The sequence below is a fragment of the Bubalus kerabau genome, chromosome 15, assembly GCF_029407905.1.
Source record: "Bubalus kerabau isolate K-KA32 ecotype Philippines breed swamp buffalo chromosome 15, PCC_UOA_SB_1v2, whole genome shotgun sequence".
Taxonomy (NCBI): domain Eukaryota; kingdom Metazoa; phylum Chordata; class Mammalia; order Artiodactyla; family Bovidae; genus Bubalus; species Bubalus kerabau.
This window is the reverse complement of record NC_073638.1, coordinates 54,771,843-54,782,745: the sequence shown is the minus strand read 5'-3', so window position 1 is coordinate 54,782,745 and position 10,903 is coordinate 54,771,843. Positions and strand designations below refer to the sequence as shown.

At 41.8% G+C, this 10,903-nt stretch overlaps 1 protein-coding gene across 1 annotated transcript in view; it reads right to left on the bottom strand.

Annotated features, from left to right (window-relative positions):
- Window positions 1-247: 247 nt before the first annotated feature.
- The window catches only part of RNF169 (ring finger protein 169), an 89,906-nt gene continuing 79,250 nt past the window's right edge, over window positions 248-10,903 (bottom strand). The window contains exons 5-6 of the mRNA XM_055549089.1: window positions 6,757-6,856; window positions 248-6,301 (exon numbers count right to left, since the gene is read on the bottom strand). Of these exons, the coding sequence (XP_055405064.1) occupies window positions 5,117-6,301; window positions 6,757-6,856 (1,285 nt within the window). The 3' untranslated portion in view covers window positions 248-5,116. The remainder of the gene's footprint in view (window positions 6,302-6,756; window positions 6,857-10,903) is intronic.

The window sequence follows — 10,903 nt, the reverse complement described above, 5'->3', positions numbered from 1 at the left end:
GAGAATCTGCCACCATCTGGAGCCAGGGCCCAAAAGCTGCTCTTGAGCTCTCACGGCTCAATCTTTGAGGAGTACACTCCCTATTTTTACCCTTTATTAAATGAGAGGAAAGGAAGAACAAGCCTGGCCTTCCCTTGGCTTTGTCCAACTAGTTCTTAAGACCCCAAAAAGGTAGAAAGGGAGGCACCCCAGTTTGAGGTTGCCTCCAAGTACTGAGACAAGGCATTGAGGAAGCATTTACTCACAAAGCAAAGTGTGTAAATATTTTTCTTAGAAAAAAATACTGATAATACATAGAACAATGTGCACATTCAGTCTTGGCACGTTTCCTTCATCCAATATAACCAGTTTCTAAACTGAAGGCTTCTGTATATGTATCTTAGCTGTGGATGACATGGGTCAAGATGCATTTCTGGATCATCTTTGGAGGAAAGCCTATTCAAGCAGCCTCTTTTCCTAGTATTCCACCCCTCAAAAAATAAAAAGCAGACCTGCTTCATCATTGACACAAGAATAAGTCATTCTCATTGAGTCACAACATAAGTAGCTATATTTACTTCTAAAAGCCAAGCCAAATGACCAATCTGTGGGTTGATGAGAAATGGCTGGCCGAGAAAAATTAAGTCTCTATGGAGTTTTTGATTTTCAAAGAAAATGAAGGGCTGACTGGGTTCTAATCCCTGGTAGTTAAAAATGACAGGCTGTTCAATCAAAATATATCACTTCCCAAGATTTCACATTCACATTACTCTCACTATGGGGGTGGGGGTGGGGGCGGGCGGTTCCCTACCTGGGTGTGTATTCAAGGGATCTGGGTACATTTTAATTCTATCTGAAAAAAAGCAGGAAGAAAAAGCTGTTAAAATAATCATTTGGATATCTCCTTCATGAGCAAATTGTGTGTGTGTGCAGCTTAGAGGACTATTCATTCAGACCCTGGATAACTGTAGTACAAAATATAACACAGGGCACTGAACCCCAAGTTCCTTGTTTCTTAAAGAGAAGGAGGGCATCAGGTGGGATAGTGTGACTTGGGTAATTCCCATGCCCATTCCAGCTATCTAACATTTTGTGATTATGATCCAGCCTTCATTTTTCTTCCCCTCCTCACCAGCTGGCCTTCCATCTCAATGGAAAGCCATGCAAGAAAAAGGAAAAGAATCCCAAGTTGCTGCCAGCTTTGGTGAGAGGTCTGGTTCGTGGAGAGGTTGGTAGGTTGCTAAGTTGAGATCTGAACCTCCTCTGACCATGTCAGTGATCCACAGTCTTCCTCATTTCTTGGGGCTTTATGCTAAAAGCAGCTCCTGGAGAACTATAATTGTCCTATAATCGTGGGAGGAGAAAGATCATTCTCCTCTGGTAAAAGTACTTCAGAAACAGAAAGCAATATTGCAGTCAAGTTCACAGAACTGATGGGGGTATCTAAAATGTCCAAGGGTGCTAGACGGTACCTTGAATGGGCCATCCAAGATCGTCACTATGGCCCTTTATGAAACCATTAACGAACTCTCCAGCCACACATACATTCAAATACATTCCAGGAGACACTGAGTTCAAGAGCACGGACTGTCCTTTCCTTCTTTATATCCATGACCCAGCACAGGGCTGGCACAAGTTCGAAACTCAGGAAATATCTGTCAAATGGAACAAAAAGGATGAGCAGCACAGCCTTCGGTCATCAGCGTCACCAGTCAAGCCAGTGGCAGCTTTCTTTCCATCTTAGTCAGTTTGTAATCACATAGCAATTAATTAAGCAGCTTTAATTTCTTAAGGGCATTTTTAAGAGAAAATGAACAACAACAAAAAAAACACAGAAGGCATTCATCACTAGTGCTTCCTCCAGGCAAAAATTTAAAGATTCCATTTAAAAAAATAAATGAAGCCATTTACAAAAGGTTTTCCTGGGAAGTTTCAGCCAAAAAGAATCAACCTTCTAAAAAGAGGCAATTATATGAAAGGGGCCAGGGGCTGGATACATAATCCCCAAACTTGACATCAACCCAACAGGCCCAGATAACTTCTTCCAGCAGATACAATCAATGGATCATGAACATGTTCCCAAAGTATCTTTCCCACTTGTTAAAAAAAAGGGCTTCGAGCCCCGTTCTCAGGAACCATGTTTCTTGGATTTCCCATTAGAATGACCTCCATCCTCCAACCTCTCATAACTTCCCCTTTAATAAGAAAAAACACAATGCATATACACAAGGACAGAGTAAACAGAACATGGGAAATTTCTATGGTGAAGCAGATTCCAATGATTTGTGAGAAATGTTTGTTTTGGGAGATAGCATATCTTTCATTCTAGCTCACAAACCCTCCCCATCATTCTGTTTTCCTTCCGTGTCTTTTTCTCTAAAGAATTCATGTCAACAACTCCATTTGTGACCAACTTCACAATTAAGCAACAGGGGAGGGGAATTCTTTCAGAAAGAAGTGTTCAGGTTTTAGTAGTTAAGTATGGGAAGCATGTTAAAATAGAGATAATATCTTAGTGGTTTTACCCTCCTCCAAAGCCAGGAAGAGGAAAGATTAAGCCTCCTCCTTCCTTAGCCTACTTTGCGTGTGTTTGAAGGACTGCTGCTCAGCTCAAGTCTGGAAACAACTGTCAGTACCATTCAAGGCTCCACAGTAGGGGGTCACTAAACTGGATTCAGTTTTTGGAATATTCACGTAACAAATTTTCATTCTGTAACCTGACACTAAAACTTGTTGTCACTACTAAGCAATTTCTTAAAATGAAAGTATTAGTTTGGGGAAATATTTAAAATATATATCTTTTCTATTAAAAATATTCATCTTTTTTCCAAAAACCAAAATTAGCTCCAACTGAAAAGGTTTTCAAATTATTGGAGATACAGAAAAAGGTGACAAGTGGAAAAATAAGTGTCTTTGCTACTACCAATGAGACTAGCCTTCCAATAACATTTACTAAGATCGAAAAGGAACTCCATGAAATGGCAGTAACTGACATCTTCTTTGAGGGCATTTAGTAAGTCACCCTCCCTGCCCTCTGCAGACCACTGCCAGCTTTTCTATCCTGGGCACCAATATGCCCTCCAGCAGCTTTTGGAGGGCCTGTGTTGCTGGGAGGACCTAAAACTGAAGTGGTATGAAAATGAAGTAAAGAGATCAGTGTATATTTTCTAAACACACATCTGCACGTGTGCACGCACAGACACACAGAACACATACATTCAGGTGAGTGACACTCCCCACCAAAGTAGTCACTGAGGAGGCCCCACATCTCTCAGTGATTACCCAGGTACTTCAGACATCTCTGGAACTCCTCTGGGAATTGTGTATGAGTTGCCCAAGAAAACGGCTCTGACTGCTTTACAGCTGCACCTCGTTTCTGACTCCAACCCTCTTGATAACCTACTTTCTGTTCCAAAGGTTTCCAATAGCTTCTGACTAGTTTCAAATTAAAATTATCTTTCCTATAACCCAAAGATTAAAGAGAAGAAGGGAGGCAAATCTTCTGAGAAGAATCAAAAGTAGGTGATACAGTAAATCCTTTGTGATCTGGATAAGTGAGTCATTGTTCTGGACCTTAGCTTCTGCCTTAGTTAAGAGGAAGAAGCTGGAATAGACAACCATTAACGTCCTTTCCAGTTTGACTATTAGATGTCTAGATGTCTCCAGACTTTGACGACAGTTCCAGAAATGTTTTCACCAAAGACAACATCATTGGAAAAACTGTGCAGCCTCCAGATGAGGCAACCTGAGGGGGGACAATGTACACTGGGATATGTACGATCTGAAAGGCTTGTTAAAATGCCAGTCACATGACTTTATAGTAACAGCTCATACATGCACAGGGAATGCCAGCCCACCAGAGATTCCCTAAAATTCTATCCTAATCCCTACTCTCAATGAGCCCAGATGGGCAGAAGCACCAAGCACCACCAGAGATGCAAAAGACACACGGTGTCACCTGCTAAGGAAAATAAACCCCAAAGGTCCATGGGACTGAATTGACCAGCTGCATCCAGCTAGACACCGTGTTTCCACAGTAGGGAGTCTCAGTACTGTTCTTGCCAGACTTCTGGGCAAATTTTTTGGATTTTAGGACAACACTACAGATAACTCTTGTCCAAAAGGAGAGTAATAATGAGGTCCAATCACAGTTTATCTAACTAACAGAGTGGAACCCCAGGAAAACAGAAGGCTGTAAACTGGAGGAATGTGGATAACTGTACAGTATATGTTTGCACTTCCAGTCAATCTCAATTATCTGCATGTGGATTTTGCACAATCAATATTCAAAGCCCAGCCAGCTTTCTCTAGGCTCCCCTGGTATGTCCTTGGATTGCTGTCCATTATGGCAACCTCTTAAGTGTGGAAAAAATCCATGGGATTTGTTGTTGGGAGACCCAGCAATCAGTCTGGGCTATGTATGCCCTTAGTAGTTGAGAGAACCTGAACATCTGCAATGCAGTTTCATCATCAGAAACTGAGGCTAATACCACTTACATGTGAGGTCTCCTGAAAAGACCAAATTAAACAATGACTATGAATGTGGTCTGTCAACTATATAGTATTAATCAAATGTTATTTTTTAAAACAAGGAATGTAAATTAACTTTTGTAGAAGCATAAAAACTGATTTCATTAGGTATATTTACTTGAAGCAAAGGTAAGAAGGGGGAACACAGTCTTTTTGGATCTGCCAAAGAACTACACTGTTGCACTTCTTTGGAAAAAAAACAAAAGATGGAACTAATTTTTATCTGCAAGGCTGCTTTAAAACACCACCTGCTGAAAGAAGTCAGGAGGTCTATCAATGTAAGAAGGCATCCCCTTTCTCCTCTACCATCTAACCCTGGCCACTCTGCTCCTGAATCTCATGCCAAGCAGGTGCTGCCAGATTTGGCCCGGATACCGTAAGGGGTGGGCCACCCTAGGGAGTGAGGAGTGCTTCTGGCCTGGGTCACAGGGAGGCAGAGACAGAGTTCCCTTGGATATAGTCTACAAAGGCCCTAAAACCTCTCAGAATCATACTTGACAGTGTTTTGCCATTAAAAGAAACCCAAAGTGAGAACACTCATTTCTTCAGGGTACATGATCAAGCTCAAAGACCTCTGAGAAAAACAGGTAACACTGTTCATCAGGTGCTACTTGGCCCCCGCCATGCTACTGGACCGCAGGAGATACTGATCCACGCTTCCTTTTCGCCGACTCACAGTCCGCCTTTCGTTGTCAAACATGCGCTGCAACTGCAGAGCCAGCTGCCGGTCCTCTTCCTCTTGCTGCAATTTCTGCTCCATCTCTCGCAGCACTGGGTCTGTGGGGGCCAGACCCACCTCACCACTGCTTTGTCGCAGTTTCTTAAGGGAGCCATTTTGTTCCAAGTGCTTGGTCTTACAGCGTCTTTTCCTGCCCCGACGCAAGGAAGGAAGTGGCTCATCACCTAGGTTGTCTGCCAGAACACCATTAGGCAGATCAAAATGATTCACTGTCTTCAGCTGTTTCTTTGTTTTGAGGACCCCACCCAAAACACTGTTTTTAGGTAGCACTGAGTTAACTGCCGAGATTTTCATAGTTGCTGTTATACGGGTTTTATCTAACTTGGCATCTGGGGATGACCCTGACCTTTCCGACTGCTCTCTCTCCAAAGAAGTCCCACTGGCCCCCACTGGGAGTTCTGAAGAGCAGCAGGTTTCCAATGGGATCTCAGTGTTCTTTTTACGGTCACTGCCCTGTTCTGCTTTTGTCTGGCTAACAGAGGAAAAATAATCAAGGTCAGGGGCGGTAGGTCCCGTACATTCAGAGAGAACTTGCCCACTGGACAGTCTTGTATTTAAAGGCAGAAGAGGCTTCTCCTTGTTGGACTGCGTAACTTCAGAGACCAGTAAGTCGTCCCCTGTTTCTGGAGCCAGGGAGGTGAGGGTGGCTTTTGAAAGGGTCTTTTTGATCTGCCGCTCCTGAAAGATCTGCTCCCACTTTTTGAGGATCCGTGGACTAGCCTCATAAGAAGTCTGCTTCTGCAGGCTTCTGTTTAGGTTGCGGGGTGTCGATTTGATGATGAGGGGACTCAACACGCGGCCATCAGGGAGCCTCTTGGGTGGAGTACACGGTGAGCAGACAATGGGCTTGAAATGGTTTAGCTCTTCTGAGATGCTGTCGTTACTCTCAGGGCTGATAGAGCGCTCTGGCTTATGTAAGGAAGCCAAGGCTGACAGGGAGCTGAAGGGCAGGCGCTTCTCAACGGTTAGGTCGGGAGCCGAGAGGCAGCGGTGGTTCCGGGTGGACAGCAGAACGCCGATGATGGGGTTGGAGGTGGGGGTCATGGCTGTGGCCTGAAAGAGATTAGAAGACTATGTATACATATATACATAACCTTTTTCTTCATCATTCCTTCTTGATGGTAGAGAGGTAGAGGAGAGAAGGGTAAGAAAAGAGATAATGGGTGATACAAGTCTAAGTAATGTAAAAAAATCCCTCATTTAGAGTGCACCCACCATTTAGAGAAATTCCTACACATGAAACAAATAATGAGATTGAAAACCTTTATGAAAAAAACCTCATCTAGAATTTTTAAGAAGGTTTTTCTAGGAGCCCTCATTCTACTTATCTTCGTACTAATTCAAACTCTCTTCCCTTTACATCTGTTTTGTAAAATTCTCCAACATAATGAGTTTGCCTAGGATCCACTGTGCCTCTTCTCATCTGAAATCGTTCCTTTGTGGCCATGTGCAGGAGGTTAAGGGACGGGACGAGAGAGCCCAAGAAGAAGCCTGTGTCTGAGGCCTACCTTGGCTTTGCTGGCCGGGGCTGCTCTGAGTCTGCTCTTTGCTCTGTCCTGACCAGTGTCACTGCAGCTCTGACTCCTTTCCATCTTGGAATTTAGGTTCCTAAAAGAGAATAAAGACAAACTGTCAACCGTAGCCTATCATTGCTAAGGAAAAAAAGATGACAATCTCGTCTGTGCTTTCAAAGCTATGCAGCTATAACAGAAAATGTATTAATTAACAAAATAATTTTAAGAACAAATCCTGTCCAAAGAGAGTTAGTTCTCCAGAGAGAACATTTGGTTTAAGTCTTTGTTTCCAAACTTAGATCCTGCCTAAATAACACAAGACCAATGGCTATTTCCCTCATGCTTAGAGAAATATAGGGACACCTCACCTTCCTTACTAGAATGGATACAGGGACTTCCCTGGTGGTCCAGTAGCTAAGAATCTGCCTTCCAATGCAGGGGATGCAGGTTCGATCCCCCTTCAGGGAACTAAGATCTCACATGCCTCAGGGCAACTAAGCATGTGCTGCGACAAGGAGTCCATGCCCCACAAGAGAAGCCCCTGTGTGCTGTGACTAGACAAAGACCACGCACTGCAAGGAAGAGCCAGTGAAGCCAAAAAATAACTTTTAAAATAATAATAATTTTAAAAATAGGATAGATACAATATTAAACCAACTTTAGAAACTTTTTTTTTTCCTTTGCTTAGGCCCAGACCTCTTCTCAAGCAATCTAAATCATCCATGAAACAAATATTTAAGTACTTATAAAACACCTAGCAAATCACTAGATTCCCATGTAGGAAGTAAAAATTAAATATACTCTCTCCCTTAATCTACTACATTTAAGCTTCCAAAGGCCTACATCCTGGTGATAAAGAGATTTCAAGATCAGAAGATTTGTCTTGTGCATTATATTATGATTTTACAATGCAAACCAAAAACCAAAGTAGCTGTATTATAACACTGATCTTACTGGGTAACAGCTCTACTCAACAAGCACTTAACATACACTTACTATATGCCAGTCACCTATGAGCATTATCTGGGCACTGGAAATACAGAAAAGAATGAGGTACAGTCTAGGTCTTCAAGGAATCAGGGTCCAGTGGAGCAGACAAATAATTCAATATAACCCAGTTAAATGGTACAATGAAAACTTATGCCTAAAAATTTTGCCTAATAATGGCATAAGAGAGTTATTAATTAATTACCTGGGATGGAGTGAGAACAGGGTTGGAAAAGCCTTCAGTGGCATATGTATTTTGAAGGATAAATAAGAATTTACCAGAAGACAATGTGGACACCCAGCCATGCAGATGATCCCAAACAGAAATTATTTCCTTGAGTGATTTTACTTAACTCTGGAATGGAATAGTCATATCTACTCTTTTGAGCAAAAGATTTAAAATTTTATGATAGCAGATTAGTTAAGAGAAAACTTATAAAGGAGGTAATGAGGTACATGTCCTCTCCCAATGTGGGACCAGTCTGTTCCATGTTTAGTTCTAATGGTTGCTTCTTAGCTGCATACAGATTTCTCAGGAGGCAGGTCAGGTGGTCTGATTCCATGTCTTGAAGAATTTTCCACGGTTTGTTATGATCCACACAGTCAAAGCTTTGGCATAGTCAATAAAGCAGAAGTAGATGTTTTTCTGGAACTCTCTTGCTTTTTTCGATGATCCAATGGATGTTAGTAATTTGATCTCTGATTCCTCTGCCTTTTCTAAATCCAGCTTGAACATCCAAGGTTCTTGGTTCATGTACTGTTAAAGCCTGGCTTGGAGAATTTTGAGTATTACTTTGCTAGCATGTGAGGTGAGAGCAGTTGTGCAGTAGTTTGAGCATTCTTTGGCATTGCCTTTCTTTGGGATTGGAATGAAAACTGACCTTTTCCAGTCCTGTGGCCACTGCAGAGTTTTCCAAATTTTCTGGTGTATTGAATGCAGCACTTTTCACAGCATCATCTTTCAGGATTTGAAATAGCTCAACTGGAATTCCATCACCTCCACTAGCTTTGTTCGTAGTGATGCTTCCTAAGGCCCACTTGACTTTGCATTCCAGGATGTCTGGCTCTAGGTGGGTGATCACACCATCGGGGCTGTCTGGGTCATGATCTTTTTTGTATAGTTCTTCTCTGTATTCTTGCCACCTCTTCTTAATATCTTCTGCTTCTGTTAGGACCATACCATTTCTGTCCTTTATCATGCCCATCTTTGCATGAAATGTTCCCTTGGTAGCTCTAATTTTCTTGAAGAGATCTCTAGTCTTTCCCATTCTATTGTTTTCCTCTATTTCTTTGCATTGATCATTTAGGAAGCCTTTCTTATCTCTCCTTACTATTCTTTGGAACTCTGCATTCAGATGTATGTATCTTTCCTTTTCTCCTTTGACTTTTGCTTCTTTTCTCAGCTATTTGCAAGGCCTCCTCAGGCAACCATTTTGCCTTTTTGCATTTCTTTTTCTTGGGGATGGTCTTGATCACTGCCTCCTGTACAATGTCACAAACCTCCGTCCATAGTTCTTCAGGCACTCTGTCTATCAGATCTAATTCCTTGAATCTATTTGTCACTCCCACTTTATAACTGTAAGGGATTTGATTTAGGTTATACCTGAATGGTCTAGTAGTTTTCCCTACTTTCTTCAATTTAAGCCTGAATTTTGCAATAAGGAGTTCATGATCTGAGCCACTGTCAGCTCCCAGGCTTGTTTTTGCTGATTGTATAGAGCTTCTCCATCTTCGGCAGCAAAGAATAGAATCAATCAGATTTCGGTATTGACCATCTGGTGATGTCCATGTGTAGAGTCTTCTCTTGTGTTGTTGGAAGAGGGTGTTTGCTATGACCACTGTGTTCTCTTTGCAAAACTCTGTTAAGCCTTTGCCCTGCTTTATTTTGTACTCCAAGGCCAAACTTGCCTGTTACTCCAGGTATCTCTTGAGGCCAAACTTGCCTATTACTCCAGGTATCTCTTGACTTCCTACTTTTGCATTCCAGTCCCCTATGATGAAAAGGACATCTTCAGGGAGGCCTGGCGTGCTGCAGTCCATGGGGTTGCAAAGAGTCGAACACAACTGAGCGATTGAACTGAACTGAACTAGAAGGTCTTGTAGGTCTTCATAGAACCGTTCAACTTCAGCTTCTTTGGCATTAGTGGTCGGGGCATAGACTTGGATTACTGTGATATTGAATGGTTTGCCTTGGAAATAAACAGAGATCATTCTGTCGTTTTTGAGATTGCACCCAAGTACTGCATTTCAGACTCTTCTGTTGACTATGAGGACTACTCCATTTTTTCTAAGGGATTCTTGCCCACAGTAGTAGATATAATGGTTACCTGAATTAAATTCACCCATTCTGGTCCATTTAGCGCACTGATTCCTAAAATGCCAATGTTGACTCTTGCCATCTCCTGTTTGACCACTTCCAATTTACCTTGTTTCATGGACCTAACATTTCGGGTTCCTATCCAATATTGTTCTTTACAGCATTGGACTTTACTTCATCACCAGTCACATCCACAACTGGCTGTTGTTTTTGCTTTGGCTCAGCATCTTCATTCTTTCTGGAGCTATTTATTGGGCACCTACTGACCTGTGGAGTTCATCTTTCAGTGTCATATCTTTTTGCCTTTTCATACTGGGGTTCTCAAGGCAAGAACACTGAGGTGGTTTGCCACTCCCTTCTCCTGGTTAAATTTACTCATAACTATTCTGGTTTTGTTTTTTTGTGTGTGTGCTACTGCAAATACAATTGCTCTCCTAATTATATTTTCACCGTGTTCACTGCTAATATAAAAAATGCAACTGATTTTTGTGTGATCTTGCATCCTGCAACTTTCCTAAATTTATTTATTAGCTCTAATAGTTTTTTCATGAATTCCTTAGGATTTTTTATGAATAATACCATATCGTCTGTGAACAAAGATGTGAAAGGAAGAATACTTGCTCCTTTGCAATCAGGATGCTTGTCTTTTCTTTCACAGTTTTACTGAGCTATGTTTGACATATATTGTATAAGTTTAAGATGTACAAAGTGTTGGCATTTGATACACACATATTGTGAAAGGATTCCATGGCGAGGTTAGTTAACACCTCCATCATCTTACGTAATTACCATTTATTTTGAGGGGTGAAGAGCATTTAAGACCTGCTCTCTTAGCAG